At 44.7% G+C, this 27,632-nt stretch overlaps 1 protein-coding gene across 6 annotated transcripts in view; it reads left to right on the forward strand.

The window, feature by feature from the left end:
• Window positions 1-27,632, forward strand: part of ADAMTS17 (ADAM metallopeptidase with thrombospondin type 1 motif 17) — a 317,548-nt gene that overhangs the window by 45,175 nt on the left and 244,741 nt on the right. For all 6 annotated transcript variants that reach the window (XM_057494727.1, XM_036878662.2, XM_036878663.2 and 3 more), the window contains exon 4: window positions 6,527-6,699. In XM_057494727.1, coding sequence (XP_057350710.1) covers window positions 6,527-6,699 — 173 coding nt within the window. The remainder of the gene's footprint in view (window positions 1-6,526; window positions 6,700-27,632) is intronic.

The following is a 27,632-nucleotide window of genomic DNA, read 5'->3' on the forward strand; positions in this document are numbered from 1 at the left end:
CATGCCATCTGCTGGAATGCAAGTTGAGGGAGAGGCTGTTGGTGTACATTTTACTTTGGCCTGTTTTACATGAGCAGATTTGTAGCTCAGCAATGCTAGGAAACTCACCTGCCTACCCTCAGAGGATCAGGCAAATGATGCCTTTTGCACTGGGCCATTTTATCTAGATCTGTCACTGTCCCACCCTAGAGCCTGTCACTCTGTGGGGTGATGGCTCCAGCAGGAGACCTCCACTGGACACCCTGGCAGTGGACATACCAGCCCCTTGTGGGGAGTGGTAGCCTGGCCCTGGAGGCTGTGGTGGGACCATGGCTGCAGCCTGGGGCACACACGGAGACCCCACAGAGACCATCCCTTAGAGTGTTGGCATGGTCTGTGTGTGACTCTCTACCTGTCCCCACTGCTCACATGTGGCCGGGGCATTTCTTCTACCAAATCTTCAGGAGGAATCACTGCACCCCAGAAATGACTTTCCAGAGGGCGTCCTCAGCCCAGGGGCTCTTTGTTTCCATGGGGATAAGGTGTGAAAATGAGGGTTCCAACCAAAGCAATTCCCTGGGAGAATATTAACTAAAACCAAAATCCTCCTCAGCCAAATTATGGGTTGGGAGGATGGTTTTCCTATTTTTAAAGGTTTCTCTGAGATCAGATGTGTTCCTGTGATGGGTAAGCCTGGGCCTGTTTCCTCCTCCTCCTCCTAGTTGTAGCATCGTCTGTGTGCTTGTTTCTGCCACATCTTCTTCTGACTCATTTCCTCCTCGCCAGCTTTGAGAGGGCGACTGGGATGGGCCTACGGGGTCCCTACTGCCAGCAGCTCCAGAGCCCCCTCTTGTCATCTGTCCCCATGAAGAACAATAATAGTTGGTGATCAGTCAGGTGAAGCTTTACTGGGCACTTACTGCGAGCCAGGCACTCAGCTGAGGGCTTACACATGAGACCTCCTTTAAGCCCCACCAGTGTCCTGTGAGGGAGGAAATGTTAACCCCTCTGTTTCATCGATGAACCCTCTGAGGCTAAAAGAGAGCGAGTGTTTTACCCCAGGGCAGACGAAACACTTGAGGAGCCAGGATTTGAATCCGGGCATTCTCCTCTACAACTATGTCCTTAACCACTAGGAAACCTGGCCACTGCTGCCATCATAATTGTCATCCTAATAAAAGTGCTGTTTACTGAGGAATATGGCATTCTGGGAAATGTACTAAGTCCTCAACAAGCACCTCACTTGCTCACTAGGCGATGCTGTGATGGAGGGTATGATCGTTGTGATTAAAAAGCTAGTCACATAAGCTTGGAGAGGGTGCATGGCTTGCTCAGCATCCTGCAACTGGCTCGTGGATGAGCCAGGCACACCCTCTGGTCTGCCCCAAACCATAGCCCTGTTCCAAATTCTTGTCATCTGCTGCCGCTCATCTTGTGGCCCTCAGGACAGAAGCTCCCTGCCCCATGTGCACACTCTGGGGCCTGCACTGCCATGGCCAGCCATGGTCCTGACAGTGGGAACCCCTCTCCCAGCTCTGGAAGGGACTCTTCATCCCAGGACTTGTAAAGGTCTCAATGGGTTTGTGCAGATCATGGACTGTGTGCCTCAAGGTGGCCTTTCTGTGACAGCAGGTAACTTTTTTGTAACACATCACAATGGCCTGAGGGCTTCCGACAGGATTGCTTGCCCTGCCCACAGAAAGCTGGAGACAACTCATGGTCAGTGCCACCGAGGAATACCTGGTTCTGGAGTGTTCCCCAGTGCTGAGGGTTCCAGCTGTCCACTGTAACTGTGTGCCCAGGTGGGGATGCTTTGGTATCTGGACCTTGAGTGCTGCGTGTGGGAAATGTTTGTTTCTGGCTTGACTGATGAGAAGTCTACGTCTGCATCTTCCTGTTAAGCATAAGCACCTTGGACGCCTGGTGCCTAGTTCCCAGAAGTGGTGTTAGTCCTCGCCCCCTGGGCCCAAAGAACCCAGTGCCCACGGACTGCTGCCTCCATTTCCTCCAGCACGCCTGTTTTCTCTGATTTGCTGCTACAGCTGGCAGAGGCTTATTTTTCTCTTCCTTGGCACAGAAAGTAATCTGAGGTCTTCCCTGGAAATGACCTTGGTAGAGTCACGGATGCAAGGATCCTTCTTGTGCAGCAGGAAGGAGAGGAACTCAGGGAGGGCTTCTGACCCAGTGTGCTCTGATCTGTGTGTGGTTTCTCCCTAGTAAATACCGAAATCCTGTATTCCTTTTAAACCAAAGGAATATCTATTCCATTTGATAATTCATAACTGAGTTCTTTTGTTTTAGTTTGCCAAGAGCACAACTAGCAACTACAATTTATTGCGTTTTTAAGCATTTTCAATAGTCCCAAGCTCTTAGAATAAATAATAATTTGAATATTCTAAAAGTACAGCATTTAGAATACCCTTTGTTTCTTCCTTGCCTTCCGCTTTTTCTCATCTTGACCCAAAAAAGATTTGGGGGGTATCTTATTTAAATACGTAGGATTTTCTTTTTTAATGGATAATTAGGACAAAGGTGAAATAAATGTAGGAAAAAGTAACATGAAGCCAGAGATTGACAATCTACGAAGTCAGCACTAACTCCAGCAATGTGCTGGCACAAGAAACTGCTGGGCTGGACTTGGCAATGATCCCTGGTGGCTGTGACAACAGGAGAGGGCTCGGAGCCTTGTGGGCTGAGGTCTGTCCTCATCAGCAGGGTGAGGGCTGCTTCTCTGGTTCCCGCAATGGCTGGAGTTGACTAATTACCTAGTCCAGCAAGGAGGGCACCCCCCCGACAGCTACTCACCTGCCCGGCCTGAACTTGGACCTGTCCCGTGAGGTCTCAATCCAGCATCTGTGTTATTATTCTGAAATTGATGTTTTTCCTCTTAACTTTTCAATATATTTATAATCTGTGAATATCGGTGTTGATGAAATGTTGTCTCCTAGGTTGTATGTATGCAGTTCCTGGAATCAAAGGGGAAAATGTGTTACGGTTCTGTTCTCCCTGTAGGAAAGGAATAACCATCCGAGGTGATGGCATAGAGACCTACGAGTGGAGTGGGTGATGAGAGCAGGAGGGCGAGTGCCCTCCACCCTCCCACCCTTCCATCCCCGTTATCCTTGCCCCCCCCCCCCTCTACCCCCACCTCCCCAGGAAGAACACCTGCATGGAAAAGAAATATAGGTCTTTGGTCTCTTAACTGCAATTCCTAAATTTAGGAGTTCTCCCAACTGTTTTGTGGCAAGGCCTGACCTGCACTGACGTGAGGCTATCAAGCGTCTGTATTTACTCTGCTTTGTGCATTATACTGCATTTTGTAGTAGTGCCTCTGATTACGGCTGCTGCCCTAGACCTCATTGAAAGTAGCATTCAGTAGAGAGTCCATGAACCATATATTGCCTTGCAAAATCTGAACATTTCTGAATTCCTGAAATTCTTCTAGCTGCGGAGGGTTTCAGTCAAAGCTTGGAACATTTCTTCTTGAGTGTGGGGACAGGACGGATCCCTGGGATGTGTCTCAGAGTCACCAGCGTGGGTCTAGCACAACAGCCCCAATTAGCAGCACTCACTGAGGGGAAGGCGGGCCGGAGCACTGTGTGCCTGGGGTAGTTGCGCAGGATAATCATGCTACAGCTGCTCAGGGGCCTCCAGCAAGCTGAGACCATTGAGTGTGAGCTGCACTGTCACTGCAGTGTGCTGTCTTCCTGGCCAAGTCCTGCAGCACACAGCAGAGAAATCAAGTTCATGGTGCACAGCACAGAATACTTTGCTGCCAAGTTTTCTGCAACCCTTCCCACCTTCATGCTTTAAGGTCATATGGCAAAGAGGAGTGTGTTTGCCCAAACAGGTGGCATAGGTGGGGAGCATCAGAGCTGAGCAGTGAAGCCCTGGGTTCCAGGGCCATGTTCACCACCACCTTATGCTTTGCTTTCAGCTTTGTTGTGTGGGAAATAGGGGTTCCACTCACTCACCCATGCAGGTATGCATTCATTCATCCACCCACTCATGCATGCAGTCATTCAGGAAGTATTTAGTTCACACCAAGCACTGAGACAGGGCTGGGCAATGACAGGAACAAATGAGATAGTGTGGTGAAAAACTCAGCACTTGGCCATTGTATTTTACTTATTACTTGGTTTTCTGGGCATATGTTAACACACATTATTTCAATCTTTATGACACCCTGTTTATTAGCTCTCAAGGTCCATGAGGGAGGGAGGGACAGGTCTTATTAGTCCTACTTGATACTCTTGAATGATTGATGCCCAGTGTAGCATTTTGGTATGTTACATGTCCAGGAGCATCCCGCTCCTCTGGTCTAGGAGTGCAGGCCACTTGCCTTAGAGAGTACTCAGCTCCTCCATGTTCCAGCTCACCATCTCCCAGGGAGAGATTACTAATGCATCTTTAGGCTGTGTTAAAAATGATGCTCATTCCATACGAGAACCTGAAAATATATGATAACATGTGAAAACAAGTACTGAGCAGCCAGTTGGGGAAAATCTGGAGAGGAGAACATGAGCTGGTGACTCTAAGGGGTGGGTTGGGTTATAAGTAACCGACTTTGAGAATTGCTGTGGCACCACGTGTCTCTTGGCTGGTCACTGGGGAGATCGTGGGTGTGCTGGGGACAACAAAGCTCTTGCATGGGTGTCCCTTCACTTCTGTGCTGAAATGGGAGCAGCGTGGCTTGTCACAAACTCTGGGTTCAACAGGTAGGACTGATCCAGGCAGGGAGCACCCTGGCAGCCACACTGAGCCCAGGGTTTGGAGATCACCTGTGTTCTGTCTCCTTGTGCTCAGAGATGACCTGGTTGGTGAACGTGGATATTGGTCTGTAAAGAGATCTTCAACAAGGGGCCTCTTTCATTCTGCCCATGTGCAAAGGCAATGCCATCTGAGACCTTGCCTTTCATCCTAGAAGGATCCCTTCCTTCCCTTATTCATTGTTGAGGCCCAGAAGTCCTGCTGGGGGGTGGGCTGGCTCCGAGCAAGGAGGCAACCATCCTGCAGGGCCTACGAGACTTTCATGCCCGTCTCATCTTGTGTTTCTGTGACTAATCTGACGATATACTCGGCTACCCATGCCTTCTGTTTTGTTCTGAGTTTAGAAGTGACTTACGTGTTTTTCTCAAACTCAATAATGTCATCTTAAATAAATGAAGTAATACTTGATCACTGTATAAATGTGGAAAATACAGAGGAAAAAAGGAAAATGAAGATCACACATCACCTACCACTCACATTTTAGTTCTTTCCTAGCTGTTTATTTGGGGTTTTTAAAAAATTATTATGTATGGGATATTATCTTTGAGGATATTTATGTCTAAAATCTTTGCAAAACTGGGATTTAACTGTGTATATGTAGACATATCTGCTTCTCACTATGTCACTAAATAATCTTCATAAACATGACTTCTATGGCTGCATAAGTAGTTTTACCACTGTTGGTTTCCCCTGTGGTTGAATATTTAGATTGTTTCTCAATTTTCACAATGATATGGAATGTTCTTTGTTCATTATGACCTATTCGTACCTTAGGTTACTTCACAGTGTGTGTTTTTGGCTCTGGAATGATTGTGTCATTCTATGAAGCTGGTTTGTACATATACATATTTACTATGTGGAAATTGTAGCAGAGGTGGCTTCCGTATGGGCTAGTGCTGAAATGGAAATAGCAGCTATCACGTGAAAGAATTACCTTTCTATTCCCATTTGGATCCTGAAAGGGCACAGTATTCATGTCATCCTTCCGTGTCGGTCCGAGGGGTTTCCACCGACTGCGTCTGTGTCAGTCCTTACACAGCAGCTAAGTACTAATAACAGCTGCTTGTCAGAGAGCCCTTGGGAGGAATCAGCTGACCTAAAGAGGCAGCAGAGGACCGCGCGCTCATGTGTGTAACCCTTCCCTGTGGTGATGAAAGGACACACTTGCATCTTGTCCTGGTTGTGTATCTTGTGTGATTTTTTTTTCTGATTTATTCATTAATTTTTTTGCAAGTAATGCTTTTGTGTCTGTGAACAATGAGGGCTCCCTATTCATGACTCAGAGCAGTCGCTGGAGTGCCAGCCTTTGGGGAATCTGTCCCCACCATGCTCCCAGCTTCCTTGGGACCAGTTAGCAGGAGTGGGTGTAGCCCTTTCAGGCAGCCCCGCTGGTTCTGTGTCATTGACCTGCGGTGCTTTCCGACCCCTCCCCCCTGCGCCCAGGGCTTCTTTTCCTCCCCTGACTTTGCGCTGCCCACCCCCACCCGTTCCTCAGAAAGGACGGCTTTCTCTTCTGTGGTAGGCAGTCCCATGTGCCTCCTCGGCTATGATGGTGGATGGGTGGCATCAGGCCTCTGATGAACTCTGGCTGTAGCCCCATCAGGCTCCCCTCTAGTGAGTGGGCTCAGGCTCACCCCCAGGATGGTGGAGATCTGTCCACTGGCCAGACTCCACTGGCCAGTCTTTTTGATGTCAGGCTAAATGGAAGGCCGGTTCCCTGGATGGTTCTGGAAATCAACACGCCAAGGACTGCTAGAATGTCTCCATTGTTTTCTAGAAAAGAAGAAGCCCAAGAGGGGCAGGCTGTCCCGGGACTGGCGAGAGCGGAGGAACGCCATCCGGCTCACGAACGAGCACGCGGTGGAGACCCTGGTGGTGGCCGATGCCGACATGGTGCAGTACCACGGGGCGGAGGCTGCCCACAGGTTCATCCTCACTGTCATGAACATGGTGAGTCTTGGGCTGGGGTCCTGACCCGGGAGGGCTCTGGAAGCCGTGCTGTGTCCTTTGTCTTCTCAGTTAAGGAAGAAGCTGGGTTGGGGGATGGAGGCACGCACAGCTTTGTGACCTCTGGGCAGTGTGGACGGCAGGGGACTGGTGGGTGTCCCCGTGGGACAGGGCCTGCCCCTGGCCTCACTCTGGCATGGTGCTCCAGTCCCTGAGTCTGTTCAGTGTTTGGGCCCTGCCTGCCACCCCTTACCGCAGGTTTTCGGTGTGCAAACGCCCTCCCAGGGGCACTCAGAGTTGAGGGAGTCCTACTCTAAGGAGTCAACGGTCTAGTGAAAGGAACAAAGACCAAACTTTATGGAAAACAGGACTTGCTGTGCACCTTGGGGGCCTGGGGGCAGCTGGGAGAGAGGTCACCTACTTGAGGGGACTGAGGAAGAAGCCGTGAAGCCTGTGTCTCCATCCGATTTGATGCGTGGGGGTGGAGGGAAACCACCTGATGTGCAGGCAGGGGAAGGGCTGCACTCCTCAGATTTTAGACACACAAGGATCATTGCACACATGCCAGCTCCACCCACTCCCCTAGCAAGCACTTTGAAAACATCCTGGCCTAGTGTCAGGTGCTGGGGAAACAAGTGCAGAGCAGACCTGGTGCTTCCCTGGGCAGGCAGGGGTTTCATCAGACGAATGACGTTACATAGACACATCTGCAGGGGCCACTGGGGTCCTGGTGGAGCAACAGTGAGTGATCCCCTGTAGCATGGAGGTGTTACTGACCTTTGAGTTGAGCGGGATGGCAGGTCCTGCAGGGGTGCAGCAGGAGCTGCCTCTGCAGGAAGGCCAGTGGTGTGGAGTGGCTGCAGCAGGGAGTCGTGCAGCCTTCAGGGTCTGGGTGGGCTCGTGGATAGGGCCAGGCTGGGAGGGAGGGTAAGGCATCCTGAGGAGTGGGGCCACTGCAGGGGAGGGGAGGACATGTCCAGAGAGATGTTGAGGAACAATCCCAGCAGCTGTGCTCAGGGTGGGCGGAGTGGGAATAGTGGGAAGGCACACCAGGAATGGAGTGCGTGTGGAGAGAGGGTCTGAGCTAAGGGGCAGGAGTGAGGACAGGGGAGGTGGTCCTGCGGCGAGGAGGATGTTCTGGGAGGAAGGACCCACAGAATCGGTAATTGGCAAGGTGTGGGGCTCAGAGAGGCAGGAGATGGCAAGAGAAATAGGGTACAGCTGAGCTACAGATGGGGAGCCTGGGTGGGTGGCGGAGCCCCTGGCTAGGAAGAAGAGGAGCAGAGAGTCTGGGGACATGATGAGAAGCTCATTTGGGGCAAGCTGGATTCAAGTTTCCCATGGGAGGTCAGGATGGAGGTCCCCGCAGGAGATAGGGAGCGGGGGCTCATGGGCACAGCGCTGTGGGAGTGGCCGTCATTGTCCGGCGGGAGCACGTATGGTGGGTCGGAAGCCGGCAGAGACCAGCCTGTGGAGCACCAGTCCTGGGTGGGCAGGGCCGCTTGCAGCAGGGCAGACAGAGACCAGGGAGGATGTTGTCCCTGAGGAAGGGGTGTAGGGTGAAGGAAGAGACTGGGCGACAGTGCCCAATGCCACAGCCATGTCCCTGGAGGAGTATCTCTGGGAACCGTTGGGTGTGGAAGCTGGACAGACCGAAGCGGGAACGGGAGGTGAAGGAGTAGAAACAACACCTGCGGGCGGTCTGGGCCAAGGCGGGGAGAGAGGAGTCTCACTAGTTAGAATGAGGATCAAGGGGGACTTGGCAGAGGGAAAGGGTGCAGGGGTTACAGGTGTGGGGTTTGGGCTCAGGCACGCCTGGACCCGGAGCCCGGACCCCAGACCCCTGCTCAGCCGCTGATGCCTCTGCTGGCGGGTGCGGCGAAGGGCTCTGAGCCTGCTCCTCCTCAGCCACACGGGGCCCTTGCCACAAGCGCTCATGCCTGGCAGCGAAGGGTAGTATGGCTTATGGCAAGGGGGCATGAGGGAAGGCATGGTCAGACGGGCCTGGGCTGTGTTGGGGAGTGTGACAGATGGCTGCCAGAGGCTGGGGACATCACCAAAGTCACTGACAGGGCCGTGGCCACCAGGCCAAGCCTCTGTCTTACCGGCCATAGGAAAATAGATGCTCATGAACCCCACTGTGGGTTAAACGGGGTAATGTGGCCCACAGCTGTCCTGCTTACTCTGAAGACAAGACTCGTACCTTGTTCTCTGTCTGGTGGGCTTCCTGGAGCTTGATTTCAGGACACATGTCTATTTGTAGGAAACTCCATCTGTCTTGCCCACACCCCCTGAGACATGCTGGGCTCTAAAGCTGGTGCTCTCTGGGCAGTGCTCTGAGAGTAGGGGCTTCATGCTGAGTCAGTGGTCTTACTGCTACAGACTTCCTCACCTGACAGGCTCTTCTGCAAAGCAAGCCGGCTGTGTGGGCCCCAGGGACCCTCGGCTAGTGGTCTCTTTTCAGGATGTGGGCCTCTGTGGGCACAACATGAGAGTACCTAGTTGCTCCCCCACGTTTAAAATCATCAACTTGAGGAGTCCCATCAACTTAAAAAAAAAAAACTTTTTGCAGATTTACTCTTTTTCAAAAAAACTGTGGTAAAATACATCTGAAATTTACCATCTTAACAGTTCGGTGGCATTAGGTACATTTACCATCCATCTCCAGAACTTTCTTCATCTTGCAAAATTGAAACCCCATACCGTTAAACGCTAACTCCCCGTTTTTCCCTGCCCCCACCAGCCCCTGGTAGGCACCACTCTACTTGAATTTTTCTCTACAAATTTGATTACTCTAGAACCTTAAATAATGAATCATAAAGTATTTGTCTTGTTGTGACTGGGTTATTTCACTCAGCATAGTGTCTTCAGGGTTCATCCGTGTTGTAGCATGTGTCAGAATGTCCTTTTACATGGCTGAATAATATTCCACCTCATGTACACACATCTGTTCATCCATTCATCTGTCAATGGGCATTTGGGTTGCTTTGTCCTTTTGCCTATTTTGAACAGTGCTGCTATGAACGTGGTGTACAAATATCTGTTCAAGTTCCTGTTTTCAGTTCTTTTGGGTATCCACCCAGAAGTGGAACTGCTTTCATTAACTTTTAATGGGGCTTGTCTATGGTTTCTGAAAAATATTTCTGTGTTCTTCATTTGCACAAACCCAGGTCCTCCTGGTGGCTGGTCCAGGATGGGTTGCAGTGCTCCATTCTGCCCAGAAGAAAACTGGGAGGGCTAGTGGGGCCCGGTTCCTCAGCAGACTCTCCTCTGCAGAGAATTTGTCTCATTTATTTTTTTAATTGTCCAGGACACGAGGAAGAAAGATTCTTTACAGAAACTAAAGTAGTAATAAGGCAAGGTTTCTACTTTTGTATTTGCTTTTATAATTTTATCATCGGGACAGGAGCAGCTGTTTAATCAGGCGGGGAGGGGACAGCATATGGGAATATTGCCCTCCCAGCCCCCACAGCTCTAAGAACTGAAGCCTGGGAACTGAGTGGTTCTGATGCTTGGCTTTAATTTAACACACTTGGAGCTTCTGATCCTGCTGCTCAGGGCAAATCTGGGGCCAACCACGTTAAACTGGGATTTAGATGTTTCCTAATGAGGCAGCATTGCTGTGGCAAAGGGCACTGGACATGTGTGCACTAACTTAGCCCTCCAGTCATCCGCCCTTAGGGTTTCTTGGCCAGTCTGTTGAGGCCACAAAGCAAATGAAAGCAGTCTCCTGAGCTCCCCCCCCGACACACACACTCTCACCACTGGGAACTCCGTTCTGTTGTTCTAGTTGGGGGTTTCTCTTCAGTAAATTTAAGAACAAGCTACAAGTCAGACTTAGTGTGGCACTTAGTGTGGAAAAAGAGCACCCTCCACCATCACCATCCTTTAATCTCTCAAGACCCGGTTTTAAAAATCCAAAGAATTCTATTCTGCCTGTGGCTGTTTTAGAAAAGGGATTTCTGTGAGTAAGAAAGATCACTGTTAAGCCAGGAGGATGGGAAAGGATTGAGGCTGGGCTGAGGAGGCCTGTCGTTGCTGTCTGACTAGCCCCCCACCGGGGGCAGTGAGCAGGAAGGTGGGGCCAACCTGCCCATCTCTCTCTCATCGGTGTTTTCTGTGGGTCAGCAGCATTGAAATGGCTCTGTCTCCTTAACTCCCCTGGGTTTGGAAGGAAATCTGCCACTTTCATTCCAACACATTCCTCTCCAGGCAGTGGGAAGTAGTATCATCGGCTGGCCCACTGCCTCCCCATCATCCTGCTTGGGTCTCTGTGCGCAGAGACCTGCTCATTCACACGTACCACTGTGACTACTGAGGCTGAACTTAGGCAGGCTTGTAGGCCTTGGTGAGAACAACGTGTCCAAAGCAGGAAGACTTCACTATCAAGTGTTTGCTTACAATTTACATAGCATCTCATGGTTGTGATGTATCAGATCAGCACCAGTCAGTGGTCTGATGGTCCATGTTTGAGCAGAAGGAAAGAAGTAGATGTCTGTGAGGAACTGACTAGTCCAGATGGAAAGCTGGGTGATTTCACGTCATTGGCTCCTCACACCTGGGTTTCACCATTCTTGTTTTGCAGAGGAGAGGGAGGCTTGTGGGGTGTGGTACAGCCAGGGTGCAGAGCCAGTGAGTACACAGCAGGTTGGGGACACAAACCTGGGGCTGAGGGGCCCCCATCCCACCTTGTTCAAGGTGACCAGCATGTCTGGAGTCTGCTGTTTCTCTCCATCTCTGCCCTGGACTGACTATCATTATTTCTGGCCTGAACAGTTGCAGGAGCTACCTTGTTGGACTCCTCACTTCCATTTTTTTTCCCTTTGAATCATTGCCACGGAATGGCCAGCAAGATCTGCATCTAACAGAATTGGGACTTTGTCACGAAGCAGCACTAAGCCCTTCATTGGCTTCCCTTACAGTTAATATAGAATCGCCCCCCTTTTATGCTGTCCCCACAGGCCACATGACTGGGGCCTGCCTGCTTCTCCTGGGCTTCATTCCTTTCTCCACTTCAGCACAGACTCCTGCCCTGCCAGCCACTGTCTCTCAGGTGCCCCAAGCTCTTCTCTGCCTCACAGTCTCTCCTTGTCAGGAATGCTCTTCTCTCAATGACTTACAGAGCTGGCTTCTCCATCTTTAAGCCCATTGTGTAAATGTCCCCTTAGTGGGGCCCTCCTTGCTAGATCCCTGTGGAAATAGCTTTATCATAGCTGTCTGCTTTTCATTTGGTGATTCTTATCTTGGTTTAGAATTCCATATTTATTTGCTTTTTAAAATTCATCTTGCAGAGTTTTTGTATGCTATTGAATGGAAGCTGCTATAAATTCAAATTAAGTATTTAACATGAAGATGTTAAATGTAATCCCCAGGGTGACCACAAAAAACATAGCTATAGAATACACACAGTGAAATGAGAAGGGAATCAAATCATTTTGCTATAAAGAAATCAACTAAACACAAAAAGTCAGTAGTGCAGGAAATGAGGTATATAAAAAAAAGTACATAGAAAAGAAATAGTAAAATACAAAAGTAAGTCCCTTCTTATCAGTCATTACCTTATTGGATTAATCAAAAGACAAATTGGTAGGATAGATTTTAAAAAGTCCAACTACGTGTTGTCCACAAGAGACTCGCTTTAGATTCAAAAACACAAATAAGCTGAAAGCAAAAGGATAGAATAAGGTATTCCATGCAAATAGTAACCATAAAAGAGCAGGAGTGGCTATACTAATACCACACAAAATAGAGTTTAATGAAAAAAAAGGTTACAAGAGCAAAGAAGGATACTGTAAGTTAATAAAAGTTTCAATACAGTAAGAAGACTGACAATTGTAAGTATTTATATAATAACAGACTATCAAAATATATGAAGTAAACATTGATGACATTGAAGGGATAAATACACAGTTCTATAGTACTAGAGACCTCAACACCCACTCTCAATAGTAGATAGAACAACCATAGAAATAAATAAGGAAGTAGAGGACTTGAACAACACAGTGACCCAACTAGACCTAACAGACATACAGAACATCCTACCCAGTGACAACAGAATATTGCTTATTTTCAAATGCATGTGGGACATTCTCCAGGATATACAATATGTTGGGCCACAAAATAAGTCTCAACAGATTTTAAATGATCATATGTAGTACCTTCTCTGACCACAGTGGGATTAAGTTAGAAATCAATAGCAGAAGGAAAACTTGAAAATCCACAAATATGTGGAAATTAAACAATATGCTCTTAAACAACCAGTGAATCAAAGGAGAAATAACAGAGGAAATGAGAAAATACGTAGAGATGAAAAATAATGAAAGTACAACATACCAAAATGTATGGAATGTGGCAAAAACATTTCAGAAGTAATGTCTAGCTGTAAGTGATTACATTAAAAAGAAAGAGATCGCAAATCAACAACCTAAGCTTGACGAACTAGAAGAGCAACAAACTAAACTCAAAGCTATTAGAAGGAAGGAAATAAAGATTAGAGCAGAGATGAATAAAGAATAGAAAAACAATAGAGAAAATCAACAAAACCAAGAGCTGATTCTTCAAAAAAATTAACAAAATTGAACTTGAGCTAGATGGACTAATTAAAAAAATTCAGTTACTAAAATCAGAAACAAAAGTGGGACATGACTACCAATTATGTAGAAATTAAAAGGATTATAAGAGAATGCTATGAACCATTGTACACCAACAAATTGGGTAACCTGGACAAATTCCTAGAATCACAAAACTGTGATTAGAAAATCTGAGTAGACTTCGAACTAGCAATAAGATTGAATCAGCAATCAAACATCTCCTGACAAAGAAATGTTTTGGACACGACCACTTCACTGATGAATTATACCAGACATTTAAAGAAGAACTAATCAGTCCTCCTCAAATCTTTACAAAAATTGGAGAACACTTCCTATCTCTTTCTATGAGGTCAGCATTGCCCTTATAGCAAAGTCAGATGAAGACACTAAAGAAAACTATAGTTCCTTATGAATAAGAAAACAATTTCCTTTGTGAATGTTGATGTAGAAATCCTCAACACAGATTAAAGATGGTGGCATGAGAGGTGAGAGAGAGGCCTCCTCCTAAAACCACATATAATACAAAAATATAATTAATACAACTAATCCTGAAAGAGCAACAGGAAAGAAAGCTGTGCCAGACTGCATATACCTGGAGAAAAGAATAGACCTTATGGAACAGGGTAATGTACCAAAGCTGTGGCCCAGCGGGACCCAAGCCCTCCCCTGCACCAGCTCACCAGAGGGTGGAAGAGAAATGGAGCAGGGAGGGAGTGGAGGCCTGAGACCGCTAAACACCTAGCTCTGGAGATCTGCTCTGGGAGCACAAACCTACATTGCATGGTGCTCTGGTGATTAGGGGGATTGGTAAGCTAAGACAGGGAGAACACCTGGAGAGACTGAGATTTCAGTCATTTGTGGAAAACAGATCCATATCCAGCTGCTCTGGCACAAAAGAAAGGCAGGCAGTCTGAGAGACTTCCTAACAGCAAGAGGGCTGCTAAAGAGGCAAGGGTTGCACAGAGCTTACTGCTTAGGAGAAACGACAGGTAGACAGAATTCTCCAGGTGCACTCTGCCCCGTGATATGCAGCTTGCTGCACTTTCCTCCCAGCCAGCCTGCACCTGCCTTGCAAACTGGCAAACTCTGCCCTGGCATCAGGCCAGTCAAAGGGAAGCCCCACCTACAGCAGCTACAAACAGCTTATACCTGTGTGCTTGGCCCACTGGTTCTGGGAGTGGAGACAGGTGCAGCAGCCGGGAAGCAGCAAACAGCTGTTTCATCCCCCAAGTCACCAACACCGCTCCCCTGCAACCCCCAACATTGCTCCAGGGGCTGAGCATCTCCAGAGAGTGGAGCTTCTGGGCACTAGAGGGCAAAATACTACATACACCAGGTAAAGAGTAAAAGGAAACCTATCTCATGAATCTTCCTGAAAGAGATTTCAAAATAAAAATCATAAACATGCTCATGGAGGTACAGAAAAATATTCAGGAACTCAGGAATGAATTCTGGTTGGAGATCCAATAATTATGGAACACAGTATCAGAAATGAAACATACAATGGAAAGTTTTAAAAGCAGATTAGATACAGTAGAGGAGATGATAAATGAATAGAAATTAGAGAAGAGGAATACAAAGAATACAAAGAAGCTGAGCCACAGTGAGAAAAAAGGATCTCTAAGAATGAAAGAACATTGAGAGAACTGTGTGACCAATCCAAATGGAACAATGTTTGTATTATAGGGGTACCAGAAGAAGAAGAGAGAGAAAAAAGGATAGTAAGTGTCTTTGAGGAGGTAATTGCTGAAAATTTCCCCAATCTGGGGAAGGAGGTAGTCTCTTAGGCCATGAAGGTCACAAATCCCCCAACACAAGGGGCCCAAGGAAGACAACACCAAAACATATAATAATTAAAATGGCAAAGATCAAGGATAAGGACAGACTATTAAAAGCAGCCAGAGAGAGAAATAAGATCACATACAAAGGAAAACCCACCAGGCTATCATCAGACTTCTCAGCAGAAACCTTACAGGCCAGAAAGAAATGGCATGATATATTTAATGAAATGAAACAGAAGGGCCTTGAACCAAGAATACTCTACCCAGCAAGGTTATCATTTAAATTTGAAGGAGGGATGAAACAATTTCCAGATAAGCAAAAGCTGAGAGAATTTACCTCCCACAAACATCTCTACAGTGTATTTTGGAGGGACTGCTATAGATGGAAGTGTTCCTAAGGTTTTATAGCTGTCACCAAAGGTAATTAAACCACAGTAAAGTAGAACAGTTATTACTAAGAAAATGCAAAATTAAATCAACTACACCCAAAGTCAATCAAGGGATAGACAGAGTCCAGAATATGATACCTAATATATAAAGAATGTAGGAGGAAGAAAAGAGGAGAAAAAAAGAACCTTTATATTGTGTTAGTAACAGCATACTAAGTGAGTTAAGTTAGATTCTTAGATAGTAAGGAAGTTAACCTTGAACCTTTGGTAACCACGAGTCTAAAGCCTGCAATGGCAATAAGTACATGCCTATTGATAATCACACTAAATGTAAATGGTCTGAATGTACCAATCAAAAGACATAGAGTCACTGAATGGATAAAAAACAAGACCCATCTATATGCTGCCTACAAGAGACTCACTTTAAACCCAAAGACATACACAGACTAAAAGTGAAGGGATGGAAAAAGATATTTCATGCAATTAACAGAGAGAAAAAATCTGGAGTTGCAATACTTATATCAGACAAAATAGACTTCAAAATACAGAAAGTAACAAGAGACAAAGAAGGACATTACATAATGATAAAGGGGTCAATCCAGCAAGAAGATATAATCATTATAAATATCTATACTCCCAACAGTGGAGCACCCACATGTGTAAAACAAATACTAACAGAATTAAAAGGGTAGATAGAATGCAATGCATTCATTCTAGGAGACTTCAACACTCCACTCACTCCAAATGACAGATCAACTAGACAGAAAATAAGTAAGGAGACAGAGGCACCGAACAACACATTATAACAGATGGACCTAACAGACATCTACAGAACTCTACACCCAAAAGCAGAACAATACACATTCTTCTCAAGTGCACATGGAACATTTTCAAGAATAGATCATATACTAGGCCACAAAAAGAGCCTTGGTAAATTAAAAAATATCGAAATTGTACCAACCAGCTTCTCATACCACAAAGGTATGAAATTAGAAATAAATTATGCAAAGAAAATGAAAAAGCCCACAAACACATGGAGGCTTAATAACATGCTCCTAAATAATCAATGGACCAATGACCAAATAAAAACAGAGATCAAGCAATATATGGAGACAATTGACAACAGTAATTCAACACCGCAAAATTTGTGGGACACAGCAAAGGCCATGTTAATAGGGAAGTATATTGCAATACAGGCCTACCTCCGGGAAGAAGAACAATCCCATATGAACAATCTAAATAAAGTCACAATTAACAAAACTAGAAAAAGAAGAACAAATGAGGCCCAAAGTCAGTAGAAGGAGGGACATAATAAAGATTAGAGCAGAAATAAATAAAATTGAGAAGAATAAAACAATAGAAAGAATCAATGAAAGCAAGAGCTGGTTTTTTGAGAAAATAAACAAAATAGATAAACCCTTAGCCAGACTTATCAAGAAAAAAAGAAAGTTTACACACATAAACAGAATCACAAATGAGAAAGGAAAAATCACTATGGACACTACAGAAATACAAAGCATTATGAGAGAATAATATGAAAAATTATATGCTAATAAACTGGATAACCTAGAAGAAATGGACAACTTTCTAGGAAAGTACAACCTTCCAAGGCTGACCTAGAAAGAAACAGAAAATCTGAACAGACCAATTACCAGCAATGAAATTGAATTGATAATCAAAAAACTACCTAAGAACAAAGTCCCTGGACCAGATGGCTTCACCACTGAATTTTATCAAACATTCAGTGAAAACCTAATATCCATCCTTCGTAAAGTTTTCCAAAAAGTAGAAGAAGAGGGGGGGTACTTCCAAACTCAATCTATGAGGTCAGCATCACTCTGATACCAAAACCAGGCAAAGACACCACAAAAAAAGAAAATTACAGACCAATATCCTTGATGAACATACATGCAGAAATGTTCAACAAAATATTAGCAAACCGAATTCAAAAATACATTAAAAAGATGATCCACCATGATCAAGTAGGATTTATTCCAGGGATGCAAGGATGGTACAGTCTTAGAAAATCTATCAACATCATCCACCACGTCAACAAAAAGGACAAAACCACATGATCATCTCCATAGATGCCAAAAAAGCATTTGCCAAAATTCAACATCCATTCGTGATAAAAACTCTCAACAAAATGGGTATAGAGGGCAAGTACCTCAACATAATAAAGGCCATATATGACAAACCCACAGCCAACATCATACTTAGCAGCAAGAAGCTGAAAGCCTTTCCTTTAAAATTGGGAACAAGACAAGGATGCCCACTCTCTCTACTTTTATTCAACATAGTTCTGGAGGTCCTAGCCACAGCAATTAGACAACACAAAAAAATAAAGGGCAACCAGATTGGTAAGGAAGAAGTTAAATTGTCCCTGTTTGCAGATGACAATGTATTGTATATAAAAAATCCTGAAGAATCTACTCCAAAACTACTAGATCTAATATCTGAATTCTGCAAAGTTTCAGGATATGAAAGTAATACACAGAAATCTGTTGCATTCCTATACACTAATGATGAACTAGCAGAAAGAGAAATCAGAAGAACAATTCCATTCACAATCACATCATAAAGAATAAAATACCTAGGAATAAACCTAACCAAGGAAGTGGAAGAGCTGTAGTTTGAAAACTACAAGACACTCATGAGAGAAATTAAAGAAGATACAAATAAATGGAAACACATCCTGTGCTCATGGATAGGAAGAATTAATATTGTTACAATGACCAGCCTGCCTAAAGCAATCTATAGATTCAATGCAATTCCTATCAAAATATCATCAGCATTCCTCAATGAGCTAGAGTAAATCATTCTAAAATTCACATGGAACCACAAAAGATCCCAAATAGCTAAAGCAATCCTGAGAAGGAAGAATAAAGCAGGGGGTATTACACTTCCCAGCTTCAAACTCTACTGCAAAGCCACAGTAATCAAGAAAATTTGGTACTGGCACAAGAACAGAACCATAGACCAATGGAGCAGACTAGAGAGCCCAGATATAAACCCAAGCATATATAGTCAATTAATACACGATAAAGGAGCCATGGATATACAATGGGGGAATGATAGCCTCCTCAACAACTGGTGTTGGCAAAACTAGACAGCTACATGCAAGAGAATGAAACTGGATTATTGTTTATCCCCATACACAAAAGTAAACTCGAAATGGATCAAAGACCTGAATGTAAGTCATGAAACCATAAAACTCTTAGAAGACAACACAGGCAAAAATCTCCTGAATATAAGCATGAGCAACTTCTTCCTGAATGCATCTCCTCGGGCAAGGGAAAGAAAAGCAAAAATGAGCACATGGGACTACATCAAACTAAAAAGCTCTGTACGGCAAAGGACACCATCAACAGAACAAAAAGGCATCCTACACTATGGGGGAATATATATGTAAACGATATATCTGACAAGGGGTTAACAGCCAAAATTTATAAAGAACTCACACCCCTCAACACCCATAAAGCAAATAACCCGATTAAAAAGTGGGCAGATAATATGAAGAGACAGTTCTTCAAAGAAGAAATTCAGATGGCCAACAGACACATGAAAAGATGCTCCACATCACTAATCATCAGGGAAATGCAAATTAAAACCACAATGAGCTATCACCTCACACCAGTGAGGATGACCAGCATTGAAAAGTCTAAGAACAACAAATGCTGGCATGGATGCAGAGAAAGGGGAACCCTCCTACACTGCTGGTGGGAGTGTAAGCTAGTTCAGTCATTGTGGAAAGCAATATGGAGGTTCCTCAAAAAACTAAAAATAGAAATACCATTTGACCCCAGAATCCCACTCCTTGGAATTTACCAAAAGAATACAACTTCTCAGATTCAAAAAGACATATGCACCCCTATGTTTATCGCAGCACTATTTACAATAGCCAAGATATGGAAACAACCTAAGTGTCCATAAGTAGATGAATGGATAAAGAAGAGGTGGTACATATACACAATGGAATACTATTCAGCCATAAGAAAGAAACAAATCCTACCATTTGCAACAACATGGATAGAGCTGGAGGATATTATGCTCAGTGAAATAAGCCAGGCAGAGAAAGACAAGTGCCAAATGATTTCTCTCATTTGTGGAGTAAAACAGTGAAGCAAAACTGAAGGAACAAAACAGCAGCAGACTCACAGACTCCAAGAAGGGACTAGCAGTTACCAAAGGGGAGGAGTGTTGGGGGGGCGGTTGGGGAGGGATTGAGGAGTACTATGTTTAGTATACATGGTGTGGGGGTTCCCAGGGAAGACAGTGTAGCACAGAGAAGGCAAATAGTGAATCTGTGGCATCTTACTACACTGATGGACAGTGACTGCCATGGATTATGGGTGGGAACTTGATAATATGGGTAAATGTAGTAACCACATTATTTTTTTATGTGAAACCTTTGTAAGAGAGTATATCAATAATACCTTAAAAGGAACTGAAGAAAAAAATCCTCAACATAATTCTAGCAAACCAAATTTAACAGCATATTAGAAGGACTATATACCATAACAAAGTGAGATTTATGCCTGGAATGCAAGGATGTCTCAATATACAGAAATCAATCACTATAACACACCACCTTAACAGGATGAAGGAAAAAGAAGACATCATTTCAACTGATGCAGGAAAAGCATTTAATAAGATTTAATAACCTTTCATGATAAAAACACTCAACAAACTAGGAATAGACAATAGTACCTCAACATCATAAAAGGCATATGAAAAACCCATTATAAACATCATACTCAATGGTGAATGCACACTTTTTCTCTAAGATGAATAACAAGGCAAGGGTACTTGCTTTTACCACTGCTATTCTACATAGTACTGGAAGTCTAGCCAGAGCAATTAGGCAAGAATAAGAAATAAAGTTATCCAGATAGGAAAGGAAGAAATAAAATGATCTGTGTTCACAGATGACATGATCTTATATGTACAAAACCCTAAAACCCACCCCACCACCAAATTTAGAGCTTATGAAATAATTCAGCAAAGTAGGTTGCAAAATCACCACATACAAATCAGTTGCATTTGTCTACTTAACAATGAATAATCCAAAAAGGAAATTAAAACCATTCCATTTATAGTAGCATCAAAAAAATAAAATACATAGTCATTAATAAAAGAGGTAAAAGACTTGTACAGTAAAAACTATAAAACATTGGTGAAAAAAATTTAAGATGTAACTGAATGGAAAGACAGCCATATTCATTATTGGAAGACTTATTATGATGATGTCAGTACTACTACACTCTAGCTATAGAATCAATGGAATCTCTAGCAAAATCACAATATTTTCCTTTGCAGAAATAGAGAAATCCATCTTACAGTTCTCATAGAATCTTAAGAGACTCTGAATAGCCAAAATAATATTCAAGTTCACACTTCCAGATTTCAAAATTTACTACAAAAATATAGTAATCAAAACACTATGGTACTGGCACACAGACAAGCATATAGACCAGTGGAATAGAATAAAGAGCCCAGAAATAAAACCTCACATATATTGTCAAATAATTTGCAACAAGGTTGACAAGATCATTCAGTGAGGAAGTCGCAGTCTTTTCAACAGATGGTGTTGGGAAAACTGGATAACCACATGTAAATGAGTGAAATTGGACCCTTACCTAATACTATATACAAAGTTAATTCAAAATGGATCAAAGACCTGAACATAATAGCTAAAACTATAAAACCCCCAGAAGTTTTAGGGGGGAAAAGCTTCATGATGTTGGTCTTGGCAATGGTTTCTTGGATATAATACCAAAGACACAGGCAAGGAAGAAATAGAAAAATTGGACTTCATCAAATGCAAAAACCTTTGTGCATCAAAGGCCACTATCAACAGAGTAAAAAGGCCATGCACTGATTGGGATAAAATACTTGCAAATTATGTTTCTGATAATATCCAGAATATATAGAGAAACCCTAAAACTTAACAACAACAAAAAAGCCAACCTGATTAAAAAATATGCAAAGAACTTACATAGACATTTCTCTAAGGAAGATACATCAATGGCCAATAAGCCCATGAAAAGATATCCAGCAGCACTGATCATTAGGGAAATGCAAATCAAAACCACAATTAGATACCCCTTCATTCCCTTTGGGATGCTATTAGTAAAAAGAAAAAAAGTAAGATAACAAGTGTTGGTGAGGATGTGTAGAAATGGAAGCCTTTGTGCAGTGTTAGTGGGACTATAAAATGATGCAGCCTCTGCAGGAGGGTGGTTCTTCAAAAGAAGATAGAATTACCATAGTACTCAGCAATTCTACTTCAGAGTATATACCCAAAAGAAATGAAATTTTGGTCGTGCAAAGATGTTTGTACACCCATGCTCATGGCAGCATTATTTATAGCCAAAGGAGGAAGCACCCTAAGTGTCTGTTGACAGTTGAATGGATAAACAAAATAGGATATGTGTACACACACACACACACACACAATGGAATACCATTCAACCTTAAAAAGGAAGGGAGTTCTGACCTCTGCTACAACATGGATGAACCTTAATGACACTAAACTAAGTATAATAAGCCAGTCTCAAAAGTACAAATACTATATTATTCTTCTTACATGAAGTACCTGGAGTAGTCAAATTTATGGAGATAGAAATGAGAATGGCGATTGCCAGGGGCTGGGGTGAGGGGGGAATGGGGCGATAGAGTTTAATGTGTATAGAGTTTCTCCTGGGAGAAATGGAAAAGTTCTGTAGATAGATGGTGATAATTTCTGCACAACAATATGAGTGTACTTAATGCTACTAAGCCATACACTTAAAAATGTGTAAAATGACAAATTTCATATTCATATTTAACACGACTTATTAAGAAACTTATCCTGCTTATTATTTGTCTTTCTACCATCTGTATGTTCATTATGTCAGGACTCTGTCTATACCTTCACCATTATTTACCCAGTGCTTAATACCTGTGTAGATGATCAAGAAATATTTGTGGAGTCTCTGAACTCATAAATGAGTGACTGTGCCATATATGAATCCTTTGCAAAGGATTTAGTGTTGAAGTTGTGAAAACATTGGCTTAAAAAAAAAATGCTTGATAAAGTTACTTTTGAAACGCTTTCTGTATTCCAAGCATAGCACACAGATATGGTGTATTATTCTCTGGTAGAAAATGTTTCTACATAAATGTAATTGCATGTTGACATCTCCACACAGCCCACTGTCGGTGGGCAGGCCCCTTCAGGCCCTCTCAGCTCACTTCTTGTCCTTCAAGGAGGACAAGGTCAAGATGGAGCAGATAAAACAAGCGTGATAAGGAGCAGTACAGAGAGCCTTTCTGGCTGCTCCAAGTTTCTTTATGTCTGAGCCCTGACAGGTCAGACTCCAGGGTTAGAGAAGTGGTGTGGTGAGAGCCATGCCCCTCTGGTCATTGTTGAGGGGCTGCGGAGTGGGGAAGAGGTACCTCAAAAGCCTGGCATCGTGCAGAGCGGTGTCATCTTCAAACAGAAGGAAGAAGTGCTCTAAACCACATAGCAATGAGCTGGGTTCTTGTGTCAGTCAGAGGTTTTGGTTATAAGCAACAGAAATGGAACCTGGGCTAAGACAGAAAAGGAAACATGTTTTTGGAGGTGTATAGAGAGGTGCTCAGAAGCAAGAGGAAGGCTGGGCACCAGGCTCAAAATCTGGAGGAATCCTGGGGTCAGGCAGCAAAAGAGAGCGAAGTCAAAGGCAGTCAGGAGCATGGGCTGCTCTCACTCTGCAGGCGTCCGGCTGCTGCTTCGGGGTTCTGGGAACATCTCCCCACTGCCCCTGCCCCTCCTCAGGAGTCAAAGGCCTAGACGGGTGTCTAGAAACAGCCCTGCTCCGTGCTGCTATGGCAAGCCCCAGCAGGGCAGCTGCCCTCTCTGGTTTCTATAGTGGGATGAGGGTGTCTGCCTTCCTCCAGAGCTCACCCAGTAGGGAAATTTTCCCCAGCGAAAATAGCAGTAGATGCTATTTAGGCAAAAAAGAAAAAAAAAGAAAATTCCAGCAAAATTTCTAGCCACTATACAGGCTAAAGTATGAAAGAGGATCACATATATGCCAGATGACCCCACAGTTCCACTTGTGGGTGCATACACAAATGAATTGAGGGCAGGGTCTCTGAGAGATGTTTGTCCACCCATGTTCATGGCAGCCCTATTCACAATAGCCACAAGGAGGAAGCAACCCAAGTTCCATTGAAGGATGAATGGATACACAAAATAGGGTCTATATGTATGCACCCAATGGAAAGTTATACGATCTTAAAAAGAGAGGAACTTCTAACACACGTTACAGCTTGGATAAACCTTGGGAATATTATGCTGAGTGAAATAAACCAAACACAAAGGACAAGTACTGTCTGATTCCACTTATATGAGGTGCCTGGTGGAGTAGCCGCATTCACAGAAACATAGAGTGGAATGGTGTTTGCCAGGGGCTGGCGGGGAGGGGAGAGTGGGGAGCTGTTTTTTGATGGCTCCAGAGGTTCTGCTTTGCAAGAAAAAAAATGTTCTGTGGATGGATGGTGGTGACGGTTGCACAGTAATGCGAGGGTATATGGCACTGTTAAACTGTATCCTGCAAAATGGTTAAGATGTTATGTTATCTATATTTTACCACAATTAAAAATGAAATAAAAAGGTTCACTCACTAATTGCATTCAGCTGTATTTGCTGGGCTCCTAGTGTGTGCTAGGGACTCTTGTAGGGACTGAGGATAGAGTAGGGACCACGACATATCCCATGCTCATAGAACTTATGGGATGGGACCAACATCAGTAAAGTTTGTACACAAAATTTTATAAACTGCTAGGCAAAGATGAGGTGATAGCAAGGGACAGCTCTGTGAGGAGTGACATTCCACTTAGCGGGGAAGGTATTTAGGAGCCAGCCAGTGGGGTCACTCCGGCACTTGGGAGGCACAGATTGTTCATTACTGGTAGACAATGGGGGAGAGCGGGGGCATGGTGAGAGGTGTGCCCGCCAGCTGATCTTGCTGACTGGTACACCAGGGCATGGAGAATGAGCTTTGCTTCACATGCACTGCAAAGCCTCTTGACGGGTTTGAGAAGAGTGCTATGTAATGATTTGTGTTTTAAAAGATACCTATGCCTGGCACTTACCCAGCAAAATGGAGTCCTGCTCTGGGCTCTGCATCCCCAGCAAGCCACTCACCTGCACAGGTAAATGCGCAGGGAGACCTTGATGGGTCCTCCAGCCGGCAGCAAGCCACGGAGAAGTGCCCCGGTCTCGGCTTTTGTAGGTTTTCCAAATGTGCTATTGTGCCTTTTATGTTTCTCTTTGGTTGGGGGTGGTGGTGACGCAGGAGCAGGAATATTTTAAAGAACAAATTGCAGACGGAAACAGGTGGTGTTGACACTAGAAACCCCGGGCTTGGGCAGCCAAATTGGAAAATGGGACCACTTGACAGAATTTTGGTTGTTTTTAGCTTCCTTAACAACCATGGAGTGGAATGAAAACCTGAGACATTCCAGGCAAGTTCTGTTTGGAGGAAGAATGACTTCAATTTTACTCAATTACCATGTGAAACAGTCAACACACTCTCTACATGGTGACCAGAGAAGCTGTCACAGTGTGAGAGGACTCGCGGCTTCTCACACCCCAGCAGCCACCCATGTGAAGCTGCTGGGGGCTTGTTGAATGCAGATGGCCGGGCCCAGCCCAGCATCTCTGATTCAGTGATTCTGGGGTGGGCTCTGGACTGCATTTCCAAAAGTGCCTGAGCAGTGTTGGTGCTGCCACTTCCGGGGCCCCACACAGAGGCACTGTGCTAGAAACACAGCCCCTTCTGTGTGGGGGTCTGTTCACATGTGACATGGGCGTCACCTGTGGTCCCAGTCCGGCCCTGGGCAGGCTCTGAGTCTTGCAGGTAGGTGGTGTTCCTGTGAAAACCCAGCCTGGAATTGAGAACAGCTCCTCCCCTTGCATCCCCGCCACCTGCTCCTTCTCTGGTCCCTGTCTGCCCCTCTCTGACCGTGTCCCCAAGTCCCCCAAGCCAGGAGAGCCTCGGTGTGAGGCTGGTGGCGGCAGGCTCAGCCCCCAGGCTGCCAAGGAAATGTGACAAATGCAGCTAGGACTCTGAACCCTTGCCAGGGCGCAGCTGGAGCTGGATGCTGGAGACAGAATTTCCAGACGATTGGCCATGCTGTTCCCTGCCCAAACCAGGTGTCTCCCTAAACATCATATGGCCGCCACCTCCAGGACTTCTCCTGAGCATGAATTTCCATGGGAAAAAAAGACGGAGACTTTGTTACATGTCGCTGAGGCCTGCTGCTTTGTGTTTCGTGGCTGTCATCAGATTTGCGTCTGGCTTGCCTGGCTTGGCCGTGGGCCTCCAGGGAGATCCTTTGCGTCCGCCCTGTGCTCTGCCGAGCCCTGTGGGAGCGTGGTACAGCTCACAGCAGGTGACGAGGCGTGTGGCGGTGGTCAGGCCTCTGCGCCCGCTCTCCTGGATGTGAGCTCCCTGGTTACACATCAGGGGGGCAGTGCCTTCCCTTGAGCTTGCTAGAGAACATTGTTAGAGCATGAAGCTTTAAAAAAAATAATAATAATAACAAAGTTGACTGCCTTAGCCATGTTTAAGCATACAGTTCAATGGCATTAAATAAAATCACAGTGTCGTGCATCCAATCTCTAGAACTTTACCATCTTACAGAACTGAAACACTATACCCATTAAACAAGAGCAACCCCAAAAGCATGAAGCTCTTTCTCCCCCTCCATCTCACATCTTTTTTTGTGCATTTGCTCCAAAGAAAGCAGCTGGGCCCTGCAGGCAGCGGTGTATAGAATGTACAGAACTGTCATCAGCCCAGCAAGGAGAAGATGCTAGATTCTGACACGGGAGTTTGTTCCTCTAGTTGGGTCTTCCTGAAACTTGTGCCATTCCACACAGGTTCTGTGTGCCTCTTTCATGTGGCCTGTCAGAGTACCCATGAGGATTACTTTACTGCATTACTTCTTCAAATGTACAGTAATATTCTTCAATGTCTTTGGCTGGTGTTGACATTACCAGCCATGTTTAGGTTGCACCTTGAAATCCTGTTTGACTTGAGTTTTATCCCTCATAACTTTTAAGTTTTCCTTGTCCTGATTTTCATATTTTGAATTGAGGTTTCCCAGTTTGGACCCAATCCTAATGCTGAATGTTTCTGGAAAAAGATTGAATTACAGCCATTGGGTGGTTCTCAAAATATAAACACAAGGAAAAAAGTTTTGTGCCTTTCCCCTTCTTCTGCCAGGCTTGAGGATAGGTAATTAAGACGTGCCTTCAGAGCTGGCCCACGGATGGGCCTGTGTCAAAAAAGGACTGTCCTTGAGGAAAGAAAATTTGCAGGGGGGATAAAGTGAGAGTAGAACAACTGACTATGTCCTGTTTTGCCTTGTGGGGAAGAATATGACATTGCACAAAGATTTTGTTTTGCGTTAATAATAGTTTTCAGAGTAAAATCCAAGCAATGACACAGCTAATTCCTTTGTCACACAGATGCTCGAACAGTGTGTGAGTCTGGCTTCTGACGTATGCCAGATGCTGCATCCAGCTTCACGTGGCCTGAATCAACTGTGGCTACACTCTCTGCTGTGGGCATTGCTTTGATGCCGCTGCTGGTATGCCGGAGGACCCAGCACCAACTGGAGAAAGTTTTAATGCCCCTGCTGGAAGATTCTCCCTTCTAGATTATGTCTATCAGAAAAAGCCAAGGAGAATATTCAAAATGAAGTGAAATAAGTCAGATAGAGGAAAACAATATGGGATGATCTCACCAGGTGGATTTAAAAAGACTGAACTCGTAGATAGATTGGTGGTTGCCAGAGGTGGGGTAGGGGGTGGGCAGCATGGATGAAGGGGACAAAAGGTACAAACTTTCAGTTATAAAATAAATAAGTTCTGGGAATGTACTGTGTAACATGCTGACTATAGTTAATACCACTGTATGTTATATTTGAAAGATACTAAGAGTAGATCTCAGAAGTTCTCATCACAAGAAAAAACCATGTGAGGTGATAGATATTCACTAATAAAATTGTGATTATTTTGCAATATATACATATACATATATCAAGTTATGTTCTACTCCTGAAATTAATACAATGTTACATATCAGTCATGTTTCAATAAAGCTGGAACAAAATAAAAAACCAGGGCAGACTGAAAC

The sequence above is a fragment of the Manis pentadactyla genome, chromosome 18, assembly GCF_030020395.1.
Source record: "Manis pentadactyla isolate mManPen7 chromosome 18, mManPen7.hap1, whole genome shotgun sequence".
Lineage (NCBI taxonomy): Eukaryota > Metazoa > Chordata > Mammalia > Pholidota > Manidae > Manis > Manis pentadactyla.